At 40.2% G+C, this 26566-nt stretch overlaps 1 protein-coding gene across 2 annotated transcripts in view; it reads left to right on the top strand.

The window, feature by feature from the left end:
* arid2 (AT-rich interactive domain 2) overlaps positions 1-26566 on the top strand; it is a 136950-nt gene that overhangs the window by 102044 nt on the left and 8340 nt on the right. For both annotated transcript variants that reach the window (XM_072551951.1, XM_072551952.1), the window contains 6 exons: positions 2539-2673; positions 3254-3435; positions 11377-14198; positions 17132-17286; positions 25570-25708; positions 25809-25897. In XM_072551951.1, coding sequence (XP_072408052.1) covers positions 2539-2673; positions 3254-3435; positions 11377-14198; positions 17132-17286; positions 25570-25708; positions 25809-25897 — 3522 coding nt within the window. The remainder of the gene's footprint in view (positions 1-2538; positions 2674-3253; positions 3436-11376; positions 14199-17131; positions 17287-25569; positions 25709-25808; positions 25898-26566) is intronic.

Raw genomic sequence — 26566 nt, 5'->3', positions numbered from 1 at the left:
ATGTTGTCACACATAGTGCATTATACTAATTGTGCCATGCTCTTACCACCCATTCAGCCTGTGTAAATTCTGGTGAAGCCTCTTTGCACTATCCTCACAACACTCTTCTCATCAAGTTTTGTATTATCTGAAAATATTAATTTATTGGAAATATTATACCTGTACCCGCATTCACTTTGTTGATGTGGATTGTGAGCTAGGGCTGAAGCACTAAGCATTCAGGTACCCTCATGGTAATAGCCAGCCAACCTGAGAATAACCCACTTATTCCTACCATTTGCTTTTTTCCTGTTAATTAATCCTCGATCCTTGCTAGTGTGTAATCCCAATCCCCGAGTGTTTTAATTGTATTTACTAACCTCCCAAGTCATAATTTCCTCGATGCAAGGTGTTTTGTTTTTTCCTCTCTCCACAGATGCAAACAGACCTGTTGAGTATTTCCAGCTTTGTTTCTGTTATAAAATTCCTGCATCTGCAGTATTTTGCTTTACGCTATCCTATGATTTAACTCTGGGATATAGCAAACTGGCTATGTTATAGAACTTGGAACATAAATATGTATTAGTTCAAGAATTTGAAAGCCATTTTGAAAAACAAATATTGGTACAAGTGATCATGGCCCTGTTTCAGTCATTTGTCTATGATCTGTAGACAAATATTTTCTGTAGAAAGAAATCATACACAATGGCATTTGCAGCACTGACTGAAAAGGCAAAAGTGCGAAAGAGCGAGAAAGTTACTGGGAAGCTGTCAAATCCAATGACTAATTACAAATACTTTGTAAATGAATGAATTCATTGAAAAAGCAGCCTGCAAAGTAGAGTGTGAGAAAAACCTTTTTTTTCACCTAGAAGGTGGTGGCAATCTGGAACTCACTGCCTGGAAGGGTAATAGAGGCAAAAATCCTCATAACATTTAAGTGTGCACTGCAATGCCAAGGCATACAAGGCTATGAGCCAAGTGCTGGAAATAGGGATCAGAAAAGTTAGATAATTTGTTTTTGATCATTGTGGATGCGATAGTCTGTGCTGTAGACCTCGGACTTTGACTCTAAATTCAGAGAGAATGTGATTTAGATCTGGGATGAGGCCACAGAACATGTGGTTAAGCCTTCACAGTACTCTTTGGTGAATTCACTGTGTGTAGTGCTGAAATTTGCATTTACCACGCAATCAGCTATATGCTATTTGCTAATGGGTTACCTTTTATTTTTACTCTAAAGTATACAAAAAGTACCATGCAATGACCGTATCTTACAAGTGAGTTGTGACTTCTCGAACATTTGACTTGGTCATCACTATTACGTGTAAAGTTGGTTAATTTTCATGGCATTGTTTCAAGAAACATTTGACTGTAGTTCACTTAATTGTTGATGGAAGGCTAAGATGTGTATTTGAATAAGTGCTGACTAAGTATGAATCTTCAAAAAAAAAACTGCAGATGCTGTAAATCAGAAAAAGAAACTAGAATTGTTGGGAAAAACTCAGTAGGTCTGGCAGCATTTGTAAAGAAAAAGCAAGGTTAATGTTGAAGGTCCAATGATCCTTCTTTAGAATTGACATTTTAAAAAAATTCATTCATGGGATTTGGGTGTCACTGGCTAGGCCGAGGGCAGCTTTTACCATCCCTAATTGTCCAGTTAAGTTCACCACATTGTTGTGGGTTTGGAGTCACGTAAGCCAGGCCAGGTAAGAATTCCTTCCCTGAAGGGCATGAGTGAACCAGCTGAGTTTCATGTCATCATTAGACTCTTAATTCCAGATATTTAAATTTAAATTTGTATTCAAATTTCACCATCTGCAATGGCAGGATTTGAACCCACGTCCCCAGAATATTACCAGGATCTCTGGATTAATAGTCTAGCAATAGTTCTGCTAGGCCAACAACTCCCATAGTCCATTTCTGCAATGCTACATAATATCTCTTTGGCTAGAAATTATTTCAGCCAAAGAGTGGCGAATCTATGGAATGCACTGCCATGGAAGGCCGGGGAGGCCAGCTCATTGAGTACATTTAAGATGGAGTTGATTGTCTAGGGGATCAAGGGTTATGGGGAGAAAGCAGGAGAATAGAGTTGAGAAACTTGTCAGCTATTATTGAATGACAGAACTCGATGAACTGAATGGTCTAAATTCTGCTGCTATCGTCTTATAACTTTTTATAGTTTAAAAAAAATCTTTTCACAAAGTGGATCAAATATGACATACAAACTTCTAGCAGTGAATTTTGTAGCTTACTGAAACTGCATTTTCTGGTTTCTTGAATGGTAGTTCGAAAATAGTTAGAAAAAATAATTGATAGGCCAGGTTTTTGCAACTTTCCCAAAGTTAAGTAGCTGAAACGAAGTGCCATTTTTTGTCATGTAACTCTGATAATATTCTGGATTCTATAATTCTATACTAATTAAATTGCAGCAAGTTGAAATAATTATCATTAGAATTTTTTTTAAGAATTCTGTTTGCTGTCACCGAAGAATGTACTTTTGCTAATTCAATTTTAGAAATTTCCTTTTCTGAAATTTGTGTCTTGCTTATTCAGGTTAAACGCACATTTTGAGACATCCTTGGAAGGCTCAATTTCACGACTGGATCTCTATTCTGAATATCTTTCTGTGTGCAGTAAATTAGCTCGGGGTGGAATTCTGACATCAACAGGATTTAATAAGTGTCTGAGGTACGTTGAACTAATTGAAGAAGGGAAAAGCTATTTCTCATCAAGCACCCCCATCCTCATCACCACTGTTAACCTGTTTAAGAAAGTCTGAGTATACTTTTAGTGGGGTGGAGGCAAAATGGAATGAAGTTCCTCAAACAATTCCTCAAGGGCAGCATTTTTGGTGACACACATATCTTAAGGATAATGACTGCATGTTTGTAAGACTTGTTCCTGCCATTTTTCAATTGATTATCTAGCTTGGTGCATGAGAGAGCCAAATACAGCAAGGTTTTTACAGCATTAGGAAGACAATCTTTGACATTTCTAGTTTTTCCTGTGGTGCAATGTAGCCTCTGTTTCTCACGATTTAACTTATGTCTGAATCCCTGCTTGCCCCTTGCTGTAATTGTCTTAATTAGGTATTAATGCTTCCCTGTGAAAAATAAATTGGAAGAAATCTGTCACAGTATCCCAGTTAGTATCAGTTATGAATCTTAAAAGCAATTGTTACATTGTTCAACATGAATAGCTTTTAGTTAAAAACACTGAATTGGTTGCTTACAAAACTTGACGCGTTTTCTTTTGTTTTGTATGCAAGGACTCTATTTCCAACCTGTGTGGTAAAACGACTTGAAGATCCCAATAACAGCGGGCAAGCACAAATACACATAGTAGGTATCCAAAGAAGGGCTATACCACTTCCCATGCAGTCTCACTACCAACAATCGCCAACTGCTCCCTCCATTATGGCAGAGATAACACAGAATCCAGCTCCCTCAGGTAAGTTGCTTATTAATAAATCTAAATGAGTTAACATTTCAGATCAATTAGAAAAATCCCACGCTTGGGCATTTCTGTAGGAATTTTGAATAAATAAATAGTGCCAGAGCAATTAATGGAATTGAGAGTTGGTAAATCCTCTGAATCTGATGACCGCGGAATTAGACATATCTGCAGACTCTCCAGTACAAAGAGAGAGTTGGTGCTTGGTTTTGATCTTCCAGAATTCCTTAGGTCCTATTGATTGGAATGTAGTACATTGAACTCTGCTATTCAAAACAAAAAGGAGGGAGGCCACGATGATACTACAGTTATAGTATTGTATGCTGTTTTGGTCATCTTACCCAAGAAAGATATACTTGCCATGAGGGAAGTCACTGCACTGGGTCCTTGCATAATGGCATTATCCTATGGGGAGAGTTTGAATAGACTGGGGGGGGGGAATACAAGACATGATCTTATTAGATCATTGGATCTCCTTTCTGAAGAGAAGCAGGCAAGGTGAGGACTTTGACAGATAGTCAGCATCCAAGGTGACAGTGAGCTTTTAAAGTATTGAATGTACATAAGATAATATAGATAAGGGATAACCATTCGATGTGGAGTATTGGATTTTCATAAGACTTTTTTTAACCCTCAGAAAAGGTGAGGCAAATTTAAAGGGCAGTATATTGGTATAGATTGAGAATTGGTTGACAGATAGGGAACAGCTTAAATAAATGGGTCATTTTCCAAATGGCAAGCAATGACCTGGTGAGGTACTGTGAGGATCAGTGCTTGTGCTCTAGTTTTTCACAGTATGTGTACGTGGCCTTGATGAGGGAGCGAAATGCAATATTTTCAAGCTTGCTGATGACACAAGACTGGGTGAGATTGAGAGTTGTGAGGAGGATGCAAGGATGCTTCCAGACATTTGAGACAAGTTTTAACGAGTGGGCAAACCTAGCGAAGGCAATACAACGTGACTAAATGTGAAATTATACACTTCAATATGAAAAGCAGAAAGGAAGAGGAATATTTAATGGTGATACGTTGGCAAGTGTCGATGTATAAAAGGATCTGGGTGCCCTTGTAGATTAGTCAATTAAAGTAGTCAGGCAGGTGAAACAAGCAATTACGGAGGTAAATGATATATTGTGAGACCACACCAGGAGCATTCTGAGCAGTTTTCGTCTCCCTACCTAAGAAAGGACATACATGCAATAGAGGCACTGCAGTAAAGCTTCACTGAGTTGATACCAGGGATGACCAGACAATTCTTTGAAGTGAGGGCCATTTGACGAGGCCTGTAGTCACAGGAGTTCAGAAGGATGAGAGGAAATCTGACTGAAACAAGTCCATCAATGTTGGACCAATTCTAGATGAAGAGGCTAGGGAGACTGCGGCAAGTATCTCACCACCTGACACCCCAAAACCTATCCACCATCTACAAGGCACAAGTCAGATGTGTGATGGAATATTTCCCACTTGCAGTTATAACAATACTCAAGAAGCTTGATACCATCCAGGACAAAGCAACCTGCTTGATTGGCACCACATTGACAAATATCCAATCCTACCAGCACTAAGTATCAGAGCGTGTGCTGTCTACAAGCTGCACTGCAGAAATTCACCAAAGGTCCTCAGACATTTGCTTCCAAACTCAAGACCGCTTCCACGTAGAAGGACAAGGGCAGCAGGTACTTGGGAAAACCACCACCTGTAAGTTCCCCTTCAAACCACTCATCACCCTGGCTTGGAAATATATCACTGTTCCTTCACAATCGTTGGTTCAAAATCCTGGAATTCTCTCCTTACTGGCATTGAGTCAACCCACAGCAAATGGACTGCAGTTATTCAAGAAGGCAGCTCACCAACCCTTTCTCGAGAGCAAATAGGGATGAGCCAGTGACGCCCAAGTCCCACAAATAAATTTTAAAAAACTATGTTTTCCTTGGCTGGAGATTTTTGAACAAGGGAATGCAGCAGCTGAAACAGGGCTGGACATTTAAGACTGAGATGAGAAAACATTTGTTTGCTCAGAGGTTAGGGAATCTCTAGAACTCTCATATCGCAGAAGTCTGGGGATGTCAATTCACTGAATATGTTCAAGTAAGATTTTTAGGTTTTAAAGGCATTAAGGCATAGGAGGAGAAAGCAGGAATATGACATTTGGATTCAAGATCAGCTTATATTGAAAGATGGAGCAAACTTACAGGGTAGCATGGCCTACTACTAGTTTTTATGAATCCAGGATGGCATGTCAGCGTGCACAAGTGGAATGTACATCCTACAGTGTGCATGATGTCATTTACCTTTCGTGCAAGTATGTGTGCATTTAGGTAGAGTGCCCTTAATTTTGACGTTTTGACATCATTCTTCTTTCTAGGCACACTTGATGTTTAGTTTTGTTTCCCCTACCTTCTAGTCTGTCTCAGCTTTTCTAATTCCTGTTGCCATCTTAACTCCCTTCCAATTTGAGTTACCCCTCAAATTCCCATCTCCTTGACAAGTCAGTTTAAACCAACCCTAACAGGACCAGTAAATCTCCCTGTGAGGGTATCAGTCCTAGTCTTGTTAAAATATAACATGTGACCCAGACAAACTAATCTGGAGAATATGACTGGCGATATAATTTTGATCCCTGGATTTTAGAACTTGAGGTGGAGTCACTGCTGTGCATCTGCAATATGTACATATATATTTCTTATAAAGAAAGGTGGTCACACTGCAGATTAGAAGTGTACATGCAGAGAGGGTATGAATGATTACTCGGCAGACTAAGAAAATCAGTCTTGCAGTGTAAGAGGAACTGGGGCAAATTGGACCTGTACGAGCTAGGGCAGGTTATGTTTTAACAGGACTGGGACTGATGCCCTCGCAGGGAGATTTACTGATCATGTTGGGATTGGTTTAAACTATCTTGTCATGGGATGGGAACTTGAGGGGTAACTCAGATTAGAAGGGAGTTAAGCTGGCAACAAGATGTAGAAAGTCTGTGAGAGAGACTAGAAGACAGGACAAACAAAACTAAACATCAAGTATGCCTTGAAAGAGAAAATGATATAAAAAAGATAAAGTTAAGGACACTTTGCTTGAATGCACACAACACTTGCAATAAGGTAAATGATTTCAAGGTACAATAGAGGTAAATGGTTATGAGATAGTTACGACTACATAATCATGGTTGCATGGTGACAAGGGCTGAGAATTGAATATTCAAAGATATTCTTTGTTAAGGAAGGACAGATGAAAAGGAGGTAAAATTGTGCTGATAATGAGATGAGATCAGTACATAGTAGAGGAGGATCTCCGAATGGGTGAAAAAATGTGGAATCTGTTTGGGTGGAACTGAGAAGCAGCAAGGACCAGCATTTGTTAGGTCATCCAAATAAAAGGCTACCAAATAGTAGTGGTGGTATGAGGCCTGGGACAAATCAGGAGATGAGAGAAAATTGTAGCTTAAACAAAACAGTAATCATGAGTGCCTTTAATTTGGACATAGCCTGGAGTGTCTTTGAGATGGTATTCTAGAGATCATTTTGAAAACAAACTACAGGACTATCTTGGATCTAGTATTATGCTATGAGAAAAATCTAATTAATCTTGTTGTAGAAGCACCTTTTTAGGATGAATGTCTACATTATGATAGAACTTTTACATTGTTTGAAAATGAGGTGGTTCAATCTGAATTAAGGGTGTTAACTTTGAAAAAGGGAAATTATGAAAGCATCAAGTACAAGTTGGCTGAGATGGATTGGGAAAATACATTAAAAGGTATGATTGTACACAGACAATGGATATAGAACATAGAACATTACAATGCAGTACAGGTCCTTTGGCCCTCAATGTTGCACGAACCTGTGGCTAGTTTTTAAAGAACTGTTAACTGGCTTGTAGCAACAATAAATTCTGTCAAGGTGTAAAATTTCTTAGTAGGTCAGTCAACAATGACTGACAAAGGAAGTTAAAGGACAGTATAAGAATTAAAGGAAAGACTTCTAAAGCAGCCAAAAATAGTAATTTGAGATTGGGAAGATTATAGAATACAGCAAAGGTGAGCCAAGAGACTGATAAGGAAAGGAAGAATTGAATACAATAGCAAAAATCCATAAGGGACTGTAAATACTTTTACAAGTACACTAAAAGACTGAGACAGTTGTGGTTCCCGTAAAAGCATAGTCAGGACAATGTATAATGGAGAATAAAGAAATGACAGAGAAGCTAAATAACCATTTTGTGTCTGTTTTCACTGAGAAAGATGCAGGAAATCTCCCAGAATTAGAGGTACAAATGACTAAGAAGAATAATGAGTTCAAGGAAATTTGTATTGCAAAGGAAGATGTACTGGAGCAATTAATGAGGTTCAAGTTGATACATCCCCAGGATTTGGTAGTCTACATTCCATTGTGTTAAAGGATCTGGTTTTAGAAATAGTTAATGCATTGATGATGATCATCCAAAATTCCATTGATTCTTGAATGACTGTTGCAGACTGGAAGCTTGCAAATGTCACCCCACTATGTAAGAAAGGAGCCAGAGAGGAGGAGAAAAGGGAACTACAGATCTGTCAGTATCCTCAGCAAGGAAAGTGCCAGAATTTCACAGAATAGATGTGATAAATGGACATAGCTTGGATTTGTGTATGGAAAATTATGCTTGACAACTGAGTGTATATTGAGGATGTTACTAGCAAAATTGGTAAATGGAGTTATGATTTGGAGATGCCGGTGTTGGACTGGGGTGTACAAGTTAAAAATCACACAACAGAGGGCTTTTGGAGCTTTCACACTAGTGTGCTCCAAAAGCTAGTGTGCTTCTGATTAAACCTGTTGGACTATAACCTGGTGTGTGATTTTTAACTTGGTAAATGGAGATGATGGATATAGCATTTGCATTTTCATAAGGCTTTTTGATCAGGTTCTCCGTGAGAAGTTAGTTAGCAAAATTTAATGTGGGTGGTGGAGCAAGTGACGTATTAAGGATTGGTTAGCAGACAGAGATTAGGAATAAATGGGTCTTATCGTGTCAGTCAGTCTTGACTAGTGGGATACCACAAAAAATTAGTACTTGGGCCCCAGCTATTGATGGTATGCATTAATTTGGATGTGGGACCAAATGTGATGCTTCCAGATTTAGAGATGATGCAAAACCAAGCAGGAATGTTTGGAAGGTAAGATATAAAATGTTTTCCACAGAATTTCACCAGGCCTGGTTATTGTCAAGAACATTGTAGATGCGATATAATGGAAACAAATGCAAGATTATCTATTTTTGTAGGAAGAAGAGATGTCCAAAATGTTTCTTAAGCGTTGGGAGGTTAGCGAGTGTAGATATACAATAGGAAGAGGTTGTCCTTGTCAGTAAGTGACTGATGGCTAACTTGCTGCACCTGCATGCCATTCGGAATGACAATTGAATGGTAATCCTTATTGCAAGACGATTTGAGTACAAGAGTACTGAGGTGTTGCTTTTATTCTTTAGGAGCTTAGTCAAACTGCATCTGGACTACTGTTGTGTAGTTAATGAGCTTTGAGAAGATTTGTAGCTCAGGTTAAGTTCTGGATGTAGGTTTGCTCACCTGAGCTGGAAGGTTTGATTTCAGACATTTTGTCACCACACTAAGTAATATCTTCAGTGAGTCTCCAAATGAAGCACTGATGGTGTAGCCTGCTTTCTATTTGTTTGGCTTTCCTTGGGTTGGTGATGTAATTTCCTGTGGTGACAGCATTTTCTATGGTGACGTCATTTCCTGTTCTTTTTCTCGGGTGGTGGTGGTAAATTGGGTCTAAATCAATGTGTTTGTTGATAGAGTTCCAGTTGGAATGCCATCCTTCTAGGAATTCTCGTGCATGTCTCTGTTTGGCTTGACCTATGATGGATGTGTTGTCCCTGTCAAAGTGGTGTCCTTCCTCATCCATATGTAAGGATATTAGTGAGAGTCGGTCATGTCGTTTTGTGGCTAGTTGATGTTTTTGTATCCTGGTGGCTAGTTTTCTGCCTTTTGTCCAACGTAATGTTTGTTACAGTTCATGCAAGGTGTTTCATTTACAAAATGAATACCATGGCATTCCAACTGGAACTCTATCAACAAACACATTAGCTTGGATCCCATTTACCACCCCTGAAAAAAGAACAGGAAATGACAACACCATAGAAAAGGATGTCGCCACAGGAAATTATATCACCAACCCAAAGTATCCCAAACCTATAAACAGAAAGCGGGCGACACCACCACTGCTTCATTTGGAGGCCACTGAAGGTGTTACTTAGTATGGTGACGAAACATCTGTAAAATACCTTCCAGCTCAGTGAGCAAACATACATCCAGAACTTTTGTGTAGTTTTAGTGTCCTTATCTTAGGAAAGCTAATATTGCCATGGGGGAGTACAACAATCAGACTTGTTCCCAGATTGGCAGGACTAACCAATGGATATAACCACAAGGAAATGAATTTTTTTTTCTTTGAATTTTCTTCTTTAGTCTGAACACTTCGAGACCAGATGATGGATTCACAGCTAGCAGCTGTCTTCTGATGTGCCACCTGCATATCTGGGCTCCATGTGTGAATTTTAACAGGCTTTTATACTGTGTATAACATTACACCTAAGTATGAATCTTTCCTTGCATTCATGTGTGAAATTCCAGGGGATCTTTATTGAATTATGATCAGAGATGTGAAACATGGCTGCATTTAAAAAAAATCCCTCCTATAAGCAACACATAGTAGTAATTAGAGCACACCTGTGTAAACTTTGAAGGATTTAGGGTTCCTGAGAAGCTCTGTATGCTCTTGCAGTCAAACTCTTATTAGACCCATAAGATGGATTTGCTTTCAGTAATCAAGTTGTCTATATTTGAATGCCTTAACTGACAAAACATTGAGCCCTCTGCAGATTTTCCAGACACCATTTTATCAGTTTATTTCCCGTGTGGGCTGTTATGATAGACAAGATAGTATTAGGCAATAATATGTGTTTCAAAATAAACTAGTTGCCCAGGTTGTGATTCAGGTGAAAAATACCAGCTGAAATGCCTGACCAGTTTTATAGGGAGTGCCAGTGCCTGGACTCTTGAGTCATAGATTCTGCTTGTAGTTGAATACCTTCTGGAACAAATAAACCAGAGCAGCCAACTTCTTTGGAACATCCAGAAGAAATATTACAGTGCAAAATTCTGCAGACATCTTTTGTCTATCTGGTTACTAAAAACATTTTATGTCAGTCTGTTTGTGTTAAGTCTACAGACTCTTTGCAGATTGTGTCTTAAAGGAACAAGCTAATTTCTATGGTTGTCTTGCCTTGTACAGGATTCATTGTAACAAATCTTTCAAGTTTCTTTTTGACAGACATGTTGTTCTAAAGGTTTAGACACTTTATCAATACAGTAAATCCTTATGGGATTTGGATTAGGGTGCATTGGAGTGTAAGTGAAAAATAATGTGCATTTATCATTGAGTGGATCTGCATGTAAGTTTTGTAAGAAAATCCATTGATAACATAGAACTTTCTTGTTCAAGAAGAAATAATATTAATATGTTTGATTTTGCAGCTACCATAAGATGTTAAAATAGTATTTTGTGGGCATCAGGAGTTTTTTAATATAATTGTCTAATTCATCATCTCTACACTTCATTGAAAGTATTGATAAAATCTGTGGTTCTGTTTGAGATGGCATTTATCCTCCCCATATATTTAGCGTGTGCTTTTGCATAGTTATTTAGGAACTAATTAATGTGTGGGTAGTGAATGGTGAAGTTCACATGACTTGTGACTGTAGAGAATAAGCGACTTGTCTAAGTCAATTTCTAATCCATGATTGAGTGTTTAATATATACTGGGAATGAGGAATTTGTATTTCTTGAACATTAATGCAGTTTACTATGAATGAATAGTCATCTGTTGAAATTTTAGACAGCTACAAGGACCACAATTGTATTGTGACTCTCTTCTTTATTTCAGCACAGGCAATGGTAAGTCACTTTCAAAGGACACCTGCAGGAAACCTTTGTGCTAATCAGCCAGGATCTCAAATGATCTACACATTTCAGCAAAGTATTCCAGCTCACAATGTTACCAAGTCATCACAAGATCAAACTAGCTTGGCACAACCACACCAAAATACTGCAGCGACTTTTGTACAAAGCAGAACTCCAATTACGAGTGAGACAGTCAAGTGTACAGTTGTCCAGTCTCCAACATTTAGCACTCATTCTGGAGTTACAGTTCCATATTCATTAACCGGAACCAACATACCGCCTGGAACAGTGATCCAAAATCATGCCACCACAACAACACAATCATCAGTTAAAATCACATCTTCTCAGCAAATGCTTCACCATCCACAGGTCTTTCAACAGCAGCTTCCTGGTCACCAGCTCTCCATACCAGCTGTATCTTCTAATCAGGTGAATACCTCTGCAGCAACAACGGTTACTGTATTACAGCAGGCTGTTTCTCATACCCATGCAGCAATTGGCAGAGTTCAAAGTACACCAGCAGCCACTGTCACTGTTTCCCAAGGACAGCTGTTATCGGGTGCAGTATTGCACTCTGTACAGACGCCACGCCAGCAGCCAAAAACAACCAGCCAGCAAGACACAGTTCTTTTGGCACCGCAGCACTATTCCTCTACTTCAAGTCCCACTGTTGTATCTGGTGCTGCCGTGCAAAATTTTCAAGTCTCACCAGGTCAAGTAGTTGCAATTGCTGGTGTTCAAAGCCCTCCAACTCCAAGGATGAGTTTCCAGAATATAGCACCAAAACCAGCAGGAATGCCACCACAGCAAGTTCAGTCTACCATAATACAACAGCAACCCCAGCAGAGTGTACATGTGATTGTTAGTCAGCCAGCTCAACAGGGGCAGAGCTTTGCCCCTGCCATTCATCAGATATTGTTAACAAATCCAGCTACTATTCAAGCCAGCCAAACTCTTCATTTGGCTGGAAAGGCAAATGTGACCCCTTCGACCTCGCCATCCTCTGTACCTGTCAACAATACACAAGTACAAGTGGGCTTAGTTACTCAACCATCCACCCCTCAAATACAGGGGCCTCAAACAGTGAGTAAGATGCTATCTGTGAAACGGCAGCAGCAGCAACAACAGCATCCTCAAAAGCAGTTCCAGGTGCAGATTCAGTCCCAGCAGGCCACTACTGCAGTTAGTCAGCCTCCCTCTGGGGAGTCCAATTTAATAAAACAATTACTTCTTCCCAAAAGAGGTCCTCCTACTCCAGGTGGTAAACTCATATTGCCTGCTCCTCAAATGCCTCTCCCTTCTAATACTAGAGCTCCTAGTCCTCAGGTGGTCTACCAAGTAACTCCTAATCAGGCAAATAATTTTGGAGTTCAACCCCAAAGTCAACAATTGGTTGTTGGCCACCAAAATGTGCAGCTTGTTCAAGGTCCCATCCATTCACAGGGATCAGTGCAGACAATGCCCATCCCTCATATGCAGATTTTACCCGGTCAATTGATCTCTGCTAGTAATACTACTGCTCTTCTCCAGGGAACAACCGGCAACCAAGTTACTATTACTGTTGTGCCAAATACCACCTTCACTGCTGCAGCTGGGAATCATGGCAGTGGAACACAGATTATTGCACCTGCAGGAATTGCTGTCAGTGCATCACATACAGGAGTTGGTCTCCAAGTGCAAACATCTCCACCTACGTTGACACCGCAGAGTGAACAGATAAAAAGCTCAGAATCTGGGATTGCATTCACAGGTGACAAAATTATTTGTCAGAAGGAGGAAGAAGCAAAAGATACAACAGATTTACATCTGCATGAACGTAAAATTGAAATTATGGAAAATCCTTCCTGTTCAGAGAGTGGGACTGCTACATCCAATGGGGAGTTAAAGGAAAGCAAAACACAGACAACAAAACTTGTAAATGGGAAAAAACATGATAATTTGCATCTACCTCCATCTAACTCAGGGAATGTTCAGTCTGAGCCCATCCAGTGCACAATGGCCTCAAACGGACCTTTGACAGGAGTAAGTCAAAATGTAACTAATGGGAAGCTGAATGTAGAGTATGCAGGAGTGCAGGAAATTAAGAAAGATCTTTTGAAAATGCCTATGGTTAATGGGATCTGTGATTTTGAAAAAGGAGATGGTTCACACTTGAGCAAAAGCATTCCGAATCATAGAGCTTCCAACCATGTGGAGAATGGTGATGTTGCAGCAAAGGAGCAATGGTGCAAAATGGACTGTAATCAGCAAAACACTGCCAAAAGTGGTCAGTTGACCAAAGTGCACAATGGACCTGTTTCAGTAGGAAATTCTAGTGCTAACTGTACAGTCATTTCAAGCTCTGTTGACCAGCAAATTAGTGACACACACTCAGGATTATCCAATGGACCTATGACAGCTGGCATTTGTTCAATGGTGCCCCAGCTTCAGGGCTCAACTTCAGCTGTTTCTGTGCAGTCTTTGCTTCCTCATGCTCCCCAGGTGCATTGCCCTCCAGTTCTGCACCAACCTGGGCCTGTAGCTGTACATTCAGTTCAACTATATCAGACTCCAACAACCAATGGTTCAACTGATTGTCAACTTTTAAAAAGGCCAGCTGATTGCAAAGATAATACATCAGGAATACCAAATAAAGTGGGAGTAAGGATTGTTACAATCAGTGATCCCAATAATGCTGGCTGCAGTTCAACAATGGTGGCTGTGCCAGTAGGATCTGATTCCAGTACAATAGCCAAAGTAGCAATGGATAATGTGTCACAGCAAAATCAGCATTTGCCTGTTATTTCACAAGGCATGGTTAATCAGGTAAGCAAATTATGAAGTTCCCTCACTCTAACCTGATGGAAATCATTCAGTTGCTGAGAAGTTGCCTTTTGTGTTCTTTGTGGTGCTGTATATGTACTTGAATGAGGTGTAACTTTTTAACAACATGCTTAGCTTGTAATTTCTGCAAAACAACCTCATTTGTTTATGTTGAAACACATTCACATTCTTAAATTGTTTTAAAGTTTAGTTTATATTTCAACATCTACTTTAATTCCATGTAGTATGTTCTAATAATTTTGCTTTCTATAAAATCTTAATTTAATACTGAAGGTTGGTGCAATTTTACTTCCTGGCTCTCTGTCTGAAGAGAGATTACTGTGTAATTGGTAGCTTATCCAACTTGATGACCGCCTTGCTGGCTGCCTGGCGATGCCCCTGACACCAGATTCTAACTAACGTCAGGAATTGGGAAACCCCATATCACCGAGATCTCTCGATTTGTTGCTTCCTGTGAAATCCAGCCTCCAATGTATATATTATATTCTTCCATTTGTTAATTTCTAATCTGCATTTAGCTGATTTGTTATTTCAGTGCAATTAATTTTGACTGCTCTAAAGATTTACAGATTTCAGAAACATAGTTTAATTGCAGCAGCTTTTAAGATATCTTTGCGGTGTCTTCTAGTTATTTTTAAGCACCAGAAACACTGGTGTGAACTAATGTCTAGGAATTGTGATGTGTTGTCACACATTTATGAAAATACTCTCTTGTGTAATGTCACTTTTGGGATTTCAGTAATAAATTATCAGGGACAGAGTGAACTGAACACTTGAACAAGTCTATGCTGATCAATGTGGATGTCTAAACAATAGATCAAGTCTGACTAATTGAATACTTAAGGTCCGTCACATCATGGGCAAGGATGGCATCTGTAAGAATTTGGGCTTCCAGAAGGCATCCTGTAAGATAAGGTTATTAGCAAAAATTAGAGCAGAATTAAAATTCCAATTTCTCAACTTATTTCATAGACTAAGGATAAACGATATGTGACAAGTGGTATTACTGCGGATCTGTGCAAGGATCTCCATTTGTCAGCATGCATGTTGACGACTTGGATAAAGGAGGGGTATTTTCTAGTCGGGGCTACAGTAATATACTGCTTCCTTCAAAACACTTAAACAGAAAGTAGGCAAATAAAACAAAACTGACTGGTCAAGTTAAATATTAAGGGGTATGATGGATCCAAAGAAATGAAATCAGCATGTTCTTTTAATAGCAAAGGCTTGGAGAAAGAGATTTTAGTGCGTAGATTTACAAATCACTAAAAGCTAGTGTGCAGATTGCCATTGTTAATCACTTGCTAATGAACATAATTGTCCACTGAGGAATTCCTTGTCACTGGTCATAGGTATTGCAATGTAAAATAATCAAATAGTTAATGGATATATTTTCCTTTTATCAACAAGTCTAGAATACAAGTTCACTTCTTCAGTGCTTTGAACAGACTCTCACTCTGGAAAATTGCATTCATTTTTGGGCTCTATCTCAGCAAGGGCTCGTTGGTCTTAGAGGGGACTCTGTGCAGATTCACTAGAAAATACTGACACTTCCAAAGTAAGGTTGGGTGCACAGGTTGCATAAACGTGACTTTGCCTTGAGATTAGAAAGTCGAGGTGATTTAAGCAAGCTCTTCACAATTGGTGAAGTTTGGTGCAGTTGTTATTGAAAAACTATTTTCTTAACAAGTCTCATCCAATATTATTTATGCATAACGATTATTGCTGCAATCTTGTCTTTATGTAGTATTATCAGCACCACCAGTAGCGACCCATCAAATCAATTTACAGTCTCTTCAGAGTTAAAAATCGCACTACACTAGGTTATAGTCCAACTGGTTTATTTGGAAGCTCTAGCTTTTGGAGTGCTGCTCCTTCATGAGGTAGTTGCTCCAAAGACTAGTAGCTCCAAAAGAAGAATAGAGGCAGAGAGAAAACTCCGAAGTCTGAAGTGCAAAGAGATTTGGGAGTTCTAGTCCAGGATTCTCTCAAGGTAAACTTGCAGGTTGAGTCAGTAGTTAGGAAGGCAAATGCAATGATGGCATTTATTTTGAGGAGTTGAATGTAAAAGCAGGAATGTACTTCTGAGGCTCTATAAGGCTCTGGTCAGACCACATTTAGAGGATTCTTTGTAGGTTTGGGCCCCATATCTCAGGAAGGATCTATTGGCTTTGGAGCATGTTCAGAGGAGGCTCACTAGAATGGTCCCAGGAACTAAAAGCTTTACAGATGAGGAATATTTGAAGACTCTGGGTCTATACTTGGAGTTTAGAAGGATGCGGGAGGATCCATTAAACATTACAGAATACTGAACGGCCTGGACAGAGTGGATGTTTCCACTGGTGGTAGAGACTAGGACCTGAAGCACAGCCTTCGAATAAGGGAAGATCTTTTACAATGGAGATAAGGAGAAACCTCTTCAGCCAGACTGTGGTGAATCTATGGAGTTCATTGCCACAGAAGGCTGTGGACGCCAGCTTTGTGTATATTTAAGACTGAGGTAAATAGGTTCTTGACTATCAAGAGGATCAAGGGTTACAGAGAGAAAGTGAGAGAATGGGTTTGAGAAATCTATCAACCATGATTGAATGGCAGAGCAGACTCCATGGGCTGAATTGCCTAATTTCTGGTCCTGTGTCTTATTGTCTAACCTAAATTACCTGAAACCGCAAAATATCCCACTCCAGCAAAATCTGGCCTTCTAACTCCATTACAGCGTTTTAATCCTGCCTTCTTAAATTTTCAAGGTGCAAAAAACATTTGGTCATCTTAGATCAGAATGTCTTATTCAACCTTGATTGGAACTAATGATACTTCATATCTCAGTAGTTTAATTTGCAAGTATATAAATATTTTTCAGTTATTTTACCTGAGCAGTATTTTGATTGATTTACATATGGTGAATATTCCTGCAGTCCCCACCTTTAGCAGTATCATCAGCACCAGCACCAGCAACGCAGCAGATCAATTCTCAACCTCTTCAACATCAAGTTCAAACGTTGCACCAACACGGCGAGCTGACCAGAAAACCTGGACAGAATTTCATGTGCCTGTGGCAAGCATGCAGAAGGTGAATCTTCATTTTTTTTGCTGATTTACCCATGGATTTGAAAAAGTTAGAGATGTATTGGATGTGGTTTCTCAGGCACGCCATACTGACTTCCTGTATCTTTTTGTTTTTTTTTAAACTGCTTTTGATCCACTCTTTATTAAGTCACTCTGTTTGTCACACACAGTGGGTTGGCTAGTCTAGTCTGTTCATGAGGTTTTGCAGTTCTCAGTCTGAGGTATTTGTCATTGATTTTTTTTTCCTACTTTTTGGACCGTTTAGGAAGAAATCAGTGTCCTGGTACCACCAGTTAAATTGCTATGAATGCTTAGCAATTTTGTTTTCACCACTTCGCGTTTCCCAATGTAATTCAAAGTCTTCGCTAATATTTCTGTTCAGTCGATTCTGCACAAAGTCACACATGGAAGTTTGGGTACTCCAGTAAAGTAATCTAATTGTCTTTTGCTAAAGCATGTGATTGAACTGCTCAATGTATAATCAAAGGAAAGCTGAATCTTGGCTATTAACAGTAGGATCCTGTTTTGTCTGAACAGGAATTTGTACCATTCGCATATTGTGACAGCTGAGGAAGGATGTTCTGGCTGTGGTGGGAGTGCAACAAAGGTTTACCAGACTGAGATCTGGGATAGCAGGATTGACTTATCAAGAGAGAAGAGATTGGTTATGAATGTGTTCACTAAAGTTTAGAAGGATGAGAGTAGGCAGGCAATCTCATAGAAACTTGTAAAATTCTAACAGGACTAGACAGGGTAAATGCAGAAAGGATGCTCAGAACTCCACCTGAACCAGTATCCTGGGGGCGAAATTTGATAATGCTACTCGAAGATTTAAACTAATTCATCAGGAGGATGGGAACCTAAATTGTAGTTCCTGTGTTCAGGAAGTTGAGAGTAATGAGGTCAGAAATGTGGTTTCAAGGTCGCAAGAGTTCACTGGCATGCAGGAAGGTGGTTTGAAGTGTGTCTACTTCAACACAGGAGCATCCAGAATAAGGTGGGTGAACTTTGGTTGGTACCTGGGTCTTGGATCTTGTGGGCATTTTGGAGACATGAATCCAACAGGGACGCGAATGGCCTCCGCAGGTTCTGGATTTGAGATATTTCAGTAAGAACAGAGAAGATGGTAAAAGAGAGGGAGGTGTGGCATTGTTAGTCGAGGACAGTATTGCAGTAGCAGAAAGGACGTTTGAGGACACGTGTACTGAGGTAGTATTGGCTGAGGTTAGAAACAGGAAAGGAGAGGTCACCCTATTGAGAGTTTTGTATTGGCTTCTAAATAGTTCCAGAGATGTAAAGGAAAGGATAGCAAAGATAATTCTGGACAGGGGTGAGAGTAACAGGGTAGATGTTATGGGTGTCTTTTAACTTTTCAAATATTGGAAATATTATAGTTTGAGTACTTTAGATGGGTCAGCTTTTGTCCATTGTGTGCAGGAGGGCTTCCTGACAGTGTGTTGACAAGCCAACAAAGGGCGAGGCCACATTGGATTTGGTGTTAGGTAATGAATCAGGACAGGTGTTAGATTTAGAGATAGGTGAGCACTTTGTTGATAGTGACCAGAATTCAGTTATGTTTACTTTAGTGTTGGAAAAGGATAGGTAGATAATGCTGGGCAAGAGTTATTGATGGGGGTGAAAAGCAATTATGATGCGATTTAGGCAAGATTAAAGATGCATAGGATGGAGAAGGATACTGCAGAGGATGGACACGATTGAAATGTGGAGCTTATTCAAGGAATGGCTACTGTGTGTCCTTGTTAAGTATGTACCTGTCAGGCATGGAGGAAGTTGTCGAGTGAGGGAGCCACGGTTTATTAAAGAAGTTGAAGCTCTTGTCAAAAGGAAGAAGGTGGCTTGTGTTAGGATGAGACGTCAAGGCTCCGTTAGGGCGGTTGAGAGTTACAAGGTAGCCAGGAAAGACCTAAAGAGAGAGCTTAGAAGAGCCAGGAGGGGAAATGAGAAGTCATTGGCAGATAAGATCAAGGAAAACCCTAAAGCTTTCTATAGGTATATCAAGAATAAAAGAATGACTAGAGAAGGATGAGGGCCAATCAAGGATAGTAGTGGGAAGTTGTGCGTGGGGTCTGAGGGGGTAGAGGAAGCACTAAATGAATATTTTTGTCAGTATTCATACTAGAAAAGGACCATGTTGTCAAGGAGAATACTTAGATACAGGTTACTCGACTGAGGTGCACAAAAAGGAGGTGTTAGCAGTTCTGGCAAGTGTGAAAATAGATATGTCTCCTTGGCTGGATGGGATTTATCCAAGGATTCTCTGGGGAATCAGGGAGGAGATTGCAGAACCTCTGGCTTTGATCTTTGCCAGACTGGAGGTTAGCAAATGTTGTCCCTTTGCTGAAGAAGGGCAGTAGAAACAGCCCTGGTACTTACAGACCAGTGAGCCTTCCTTCAGTTGTGAGTAAAGTGTTGGAAAAGGTTGTAAGGGATCAGAATAATCTAGAAAGAAATAAGTTGATTAGGGATAATCAACACTGTTTTGTGAAGGGTAGGTCGTGCCTTACAAACCTTTATTGAGTTCTTTGAAATGGTGACCAAACAGGTGGATGAAGGTAAAGAAGCTGATGTGATGTCTATGGATTTCAGTAAGGTGTTTGATAAGATTCCCCATGGTAGGCTATTGCACAAAATATAGACGCATGGGATTGAGGATGATTTAGCAGTTTGGATCAGAAATTGGCTAGCTGAAAGAAGACAAAGAGGGTGGTGGTTGATGGAAAATGTTCATCCTACAATTCAGTTACTAGTGGTGTACCGCAAGGATCTGTTTTGGGTCCACTTCTATTTGTTATTTTTATGCACCAACTGTATTAGAACGTAGAAGGATGTGTTAGTAAATTTGCGGATGACACCTAAGGTCGGTGGAGTTGTGGATACTGCTGAAAGATATTGCAGGTTACAGGGGGACATAGATAAGCTGCAGAGCTGGGCTGAGATGTGGCAAATGGAGTTTAATGTAGAAAAGTGTGAGGTGATTCACTTTGGAAGGAGCAACAGGAATAAGGAGTACTGGACTAATGGCAAGGTTCTTGGTAGTGTAGATAGGCAGAGCGATCTCAGTGTCCATTTACACACATTCCTGAAGGTTGCCACCTAGGTTGGTAGGGTTGTTAACAAGGCGGTGTGTTTTTTTTTGGTAGAGGGATTGTGTTTCAGAGCCATGCGATCATGCTACAGCTGTACAAAACTCTCTAGTATGGCTGCTCTTGGAGTATTGTGTACAGTCTGGTCACCACATTTATAGGAAGGATGTGGAAGCTTTGGAAAGGGTTCAGAGGCAATTTACTGGGGTGTTTCCTGGTATGGAGGGAGGGTCTCATGAGGAAAGGCTGAGGGACTTGAGGCTATTTTCGTTAGAGAAGAAGGTTGAAAGGTGACTTCATAGAGGCATACAAGATGGTCAGAGGATTAGATAGGGTAGATAGTGAAAGTCTTTTTCCTCAGATGGTGATGGCTAGCACGAGGGGACCTAGCTTTAAATTGAGGGGTGATAGATATAGGATAGTTGTCGGATGTAGTTTCTTTACTCAGAGTAGTAGGAGCGTGGAATGCACTGCCTGTAACAGTATTAGACTCGCCAACATTAAGAGCATTTAAATGTTGTTGGATAAACATGGGTGAAAATGGAATAGTGTAGGATAAATGGGGTTCAGATTGGTTCCAAGGTCGGCGCAACATCGACGACTGAAGGGCCTGTACTACACTGCAATGTTCTATGTTCTATGACGAGGAAGCCGAGAAACGGGGATCACTGTCTAAGGATATGTGTAGGCCATTTACGGTGAACTTGAGAAAACTCTTCACCCAGAGTGGTGAGCCTATTGGAATTCTCTGCCACAAGAAAGTGGATGATGCCAAACAATTGAATGTTTTCAAGAGAAGAAGTTAGATGTAGTCCTTGGGGCTGAAGTGATCAGTGGGTATGGGGAGACAGTGGGACATAGTTCTGTGTTAGATGATCAGCCACAATCATATTGAATAGTGGGGAAAGCTTGAAGGCCTGTTTCCGTTCCCAGTCTCTCTTTCTGTGTTTGTGCTGCTCTTTTCAAGGGAATTGCACATATCATTAGGCAGGTTTATTTTCATGGCAGCAGGCAAAACTGTTCTCTCTCAATATGTTAAATATCCCCTTGTTATGAAGAGAAATCTTTATTACCACGCAGCCAAGACTTCCAGCTGTTAAATTGCCATTATCAAAGGGGCAAGCCTGTATTTTGGTATTTGTATATTTTAAAGATGCTAGTGTAAAGTTGAGCCACATTAATTTTGTAAATTTGAAGAGCACAAATTCTGCTTGTCTGCTGAACTTTAGCCATATTTAGTTTCAGAGAAAGTGAGGACTGCAGCTGCTAGAGATCAGAGTCAAAACGTGGCGCTGGAAAAGCACAGCAGGTCAGGCAGCATCAGAGGAGCAGGACAGTCGACGCTTCGAGTGCAAGCCCTTCAGGAATTCCTGATGAAAGGCTTATGCCCGAGACGTCAATTTTCCTGCACCTCGGATGCTGCCTGACCTGCTGTGCTTTTCTGGTGCCACACTTTGACTCTGGACCATATTTTGTTTGTTAATTTTAATAATCCAATTGGAATTTTTATATTATAATCGTCAAATGTATTATATTTAAATCTAATATTTTTGAAAACTAGACATGTTTTCATGTCTAGTTATATGAAGATATGAATAGAAAGCAGGAGACAACAGCTGGCTTCACTTGGAGGTTGCTACTGATGATGTTACCTAGCCACGTAATGAAACGTCTGGATATCAAAACTACAGCTCAGCGAGCAAACCTACACCCTAAACTAGACATTTTTTTCTACAAAAGATTAATTTTAAATTTAAATACCATTGCAACAATTACTTGCACTCAAATGCTGTCTTTGAAATTAGTAAAATGTCCGAGTGTGCTTGATAGGAGTAGAAACAAAAGTTGAGACTGATCCCCACAACACTGGGAAGAGAGTGTTTTAATAGAGCATCGTAAAGGGAAATAGAGAAGCATGCAAAAGAAATTCCAGAGCCTGAGGGTGCAAGCAAGTTGAAGGCAGACTGACAATGTTGGAACAATTAAAATTGGAAATGCGGAAGAGGTCAGAATTTAAGAATGTAGGTATAGAGAAGATTTTATAGCAATTTGGAGGACCTCCTACGTTGGACAGATTTGGAATCCAGCATGAGTTCAGTGAACACAGAAGATAGGAAAATTGATTTAGTGTTCGAAAGGGGGAAGCAATTTTGGATAATTTTTGTTTTATGGAATGTGGAAGGTGAGAGTCTGACCAGGAGAAAATTTCAGTAGCAGAGAGTGAGTTGGTGATCTTGGTGATGTGTGGTCAGGTGACTAGAGAGAGTCAGTGTCACTGGCTAGGGAATGGATTTTGGATTGGAAAGACAGAAGCTTTGGTGTTGTGTTTGATTGGAGGAAATTTCAACTTGTGGATACAACCGAGTTAAGAGGTGATGATGAGACACACTTGAATATCAGCATACAGATGGAAACTTGACCTTGTGTTTTTAGACAATGACACGCTCCCTCTCAGTGACAATGAGAAAGAGAAGGGGCAAAAGATAGATCCTTGGAGCTTCCACGGTAGCTATCTAGGAGGATATGCTTTTTTTAACTGTATAGAAGAAACCTTGGGCTATGGAATCACAGTTTTTAATAGCATGGAAAGAGGCCGTTCAACCCTTCCTGTGTTGGTTATCAAATGTCCATCTATTCCTATCCTGTTTTCCAGCACTTGGCTTGTAGCCTTGTCTGCTTTGATATTTCAAGTGTTTATATAAATATTTCTTAATGGAGGGTTCCAGCTCTGCCACCCTCGTAGGCACTGAATTCCACCAAACACTCTGGGAGAAAAGGGCTTTCCTCAAATCTCCTCTGAACCCTTGTTCCTTACCTTAAAACTGAGCCCCTTGTTGTTGACACCTCTATGAAGGGAAAGGTTTCTCATAGTCTACTGCGTTTTGCCCTTCAGAACTTGGTACACCTCAATCAGATTCTCCTCAGCCACCTTTACTCTTGGGAAAACAATCCCAGCCCATCTAGTCCCTCTTCATAGTTGAGATGCTGCAGTCCAGGCAACATTGTGGTGAATCTCTTCTGCACCCTCTCTGATACAATCATATTCTTCCTGTAGTGTGACATCCAGAACCATAAATAGTTCTAACTAATAGTGCTCCATTGTAACTCTTTGCTTTTGCATTCAGTGCTTTGACTAAGAAAGACAAATATCCAATATGCCTTCTTAGCCACCCGACCTGTTGCCTTCAAGGATCCATGGACATGCATGCCAAGATCCCTGTGGTCCTGTGTACTTCATAGGATCCTCCCATTCAATGTATGACCCTTGTCTTGTTAATCCTCCGAAAATATATCATTTTTCCCACTTTTCAGCATTAAATACCATTTTCCACTTATCCCATCTGACCAACCCATCTATATTGTCCTGTAATCTAAAGGTTTCCTCCTTGCTCTTAACCAGACAATCAATGTCCATGTCATCTGTGAACATATTAATTTTACCTCTTACATTTCATGCCTACGGCATTAACGTACATGACACCCAGCAGGGGCCCAGTGCCAAATCGCTGGATGCAGTTTCCAAATAATGAAATGGCATTTGACTGTCACCCTCTGCTTCCTGTCAATAATCTAATCTTGGATACAATTTGGCAAAATTGCCCTGGATACCATGGGCAATTTGGCATCTTGTCCAAAGTCTGAAAAGTCCATAGTTACATTAACCGCACTACCCTCGTCTATTCACCTAGTCACCACTTGTTAAAAATTCAAAATTGTTAGACATGACCTCCCCATTTGTAAAGCCACTCTAACTATCCTTAATTAATTTAGATTTAGATTACTTACAGTGTGGAAACAGGCCCTCGGCCCAACAAGTCCACACCGCCCCGCCGAAGCGCAACCCACCCATACCCCTACATCTACCCCTTACCTAACACTACGGGCAATTTAGCATGGCCAATTCACTGTGGGAGGAAACCGGAGCACCCGGAGGAAACCCACGCAGACACGGGGAGAACGTGCAAACTCCACACAGTCAGTCGCCTGAGGCGGGAATTGAACCCGGGTCTCTGGCGCTGTGAGGCAGCAGTGCTAACCACTGTGCCACCGTGCCGCCCACTATTGAGTATAGGAGTTGGGAGGTCATGTTGCAGCTGTACAGGACATTGGTTAGGCCACTGTTGGAATATTGCGTGCAATTCTGTTGTGAAACAGAATCTTTGCCACCTCCAAGTAGAAACTAATTCAGTCCCTCAGATCTTTCCCCCCAGTAGACTTTCTGACCAATAATGGCACCATTACTATGATCAGCGAGGATATGACAATTAATATCAGAGCCCCTGCACTATTCTCCCTCTATTTGCACAACAACGTAGAGTACATTTCACCTGGGTCTGGGGATTTATCCACTTTCGAGCTTACTAAAAGTGCTAATATGTCCTTTTCCCCAAATGTTAATTCACTCAAATATGTCTCAAATCATCCTCCCTCATTTCTAACCTGCATCACCCTTTCTCTCCATTGAGTATTTTGTACCTGTATTCAATGTCCCCTCTTAGCTCTCCAAATTTCTCTTTTCATATAGTTTTAGGGGATTTGAACCTTTAGTGCGTACCAAAACCTTCCTTTTTTATTTCCTTTTCCCAACTCTGTGCATAACTTTTCATACAGCATTTTCTGGACTTGTTGCTCCCACCCTTCATGTTTGCAGGTACATGTTGGCCCATCTTTTGAATGTCTCCCACAACTCTGATATAGATTTCCTGCAATTAGCTGCCTCCAGTTAACTTTTGAGCCTTTTCAAGTTTCATAACATGCTTCCTATAACAGGGAGACCAAAATTGCATGCAATATTCAAAAGTGGCCTAACCCATGTCATGTACGGCTGCAACATTACCTCCCAACTCCTATGCTCAATGCACTGACTGATAAAGGAAAGCTTACCAAATGCCACCTTCACCATTCTATCTACCTGCGATTCTCTTTTCAAGGAATGATGAGCCTGTATTACAAGGTCTCTTTGGGGGAAAGTAGGAAAATACATAATGAGATGTTAACCATGAAATGCGTTAGGAAGATATTGTTGGAGGAAACTTTTTTGTTTTGAAACAACAGGATTGGTGGTCCTTACCTGCTTCTGTCAAATAGCGGAGCACACAACTGGTCCAATGAAAAACTAGCAGTAAAGTACATTTGGGGTTGAATTCTGGATCATTTTAAAATATCTTTCTGTCAAATATTAGGTGGTTTGAATCTCCATCTCAAGTATACTACCACGCAGCAACTGAGCATGGAGGGAAAGATGTATATCCAGGGGCATGTATGTGGGAAGCTTGTGAACATTTTCCACGGCAGAGATTCTCCTTCATTACTCACTTACAAGTATGTAACTGCAAAGATTTATGAAATGGCAGCGTGTTTATTTGTTTTGACTATAAACATGTGGTAATATAGCGATGGTTGAATTTTATTTTATGAATAGGATAAACACTGCACAAAAGAAGCACTCCTTACAGGACTGAAGAAGCTTGAAGAGCAAGCACAAGGTGGAAACCAACAAACTTCCAATAAGTAAGGAAGAAAGCACTGGTCTTTAAGTATTGGATATTTCTAGAGTTCAGTATAATTGCAACACTAAATTATTGAATTTTAGCCCTTCCATTTGGAAGTCTATTTAAGTCACGTGCTAACGTAACTGAATAACTGAACAATCAGTCCTCCTGCTCTACATCACCTTGGACTGTACGTGTCCTAGCCCTGAAGTCACATCTGTCTGTAGTTTTTTTTCTTCCATCTTTCCTCCTGTCCTCTCTGAGCGCATAATTTTCAAGATGCCCACATCCTATTCTTTTTACCCCCTTTCCTCTAAACTGTTGATTTTTTTGCCATGTAAGCTCATGTTGGAAATGGTCCCATCCTGAACATGTTCCTTTCAAAACTCATACAATTCTGCTCAAGACACCCCTCTGTTTTGTAAACCATTGCCCCTTCTTAAGGCTTAACGTTTTTATCTCACATCCTTGAATGTATAGTCATCTCCCAAATCTTTGTCCACCTTTCCAGCAACTCTGTGTCTGAAGTTCTCTGATCAGACTTTCTCCCTGGCCGCAGCAATGAAATTATGCAAACAGAAATTACAAATTAAATTCTCTTATGACTTTGATCATGGGGTATTATTCCTCCTTGAGCTCTTTGCTGCAATGTTTGAGATATTGGTTCCATTAAGGAAGACTTTATACC

This window comes from Chiloscyllium punctatum, chromosome 32 (assembly GCF_047496795.1).
Source record: "Chiloscyllium punctatum isolate Juve2018m chromosome 32, sChiPun1.3, whole genome shotgun sequence".
Taxonomy (NCBI): Eukaryota; Metazoa; Chordata; class Chondrichthyes; order Orectolobiformes; family Hemiscylliidae; genus Chiloscyllium; species Chiloscyllium punctatum.
Note: the sequence above shows the minus strand (reverse complement) of the source record. Positions and strands in the feature narration are given on the sequence as shown.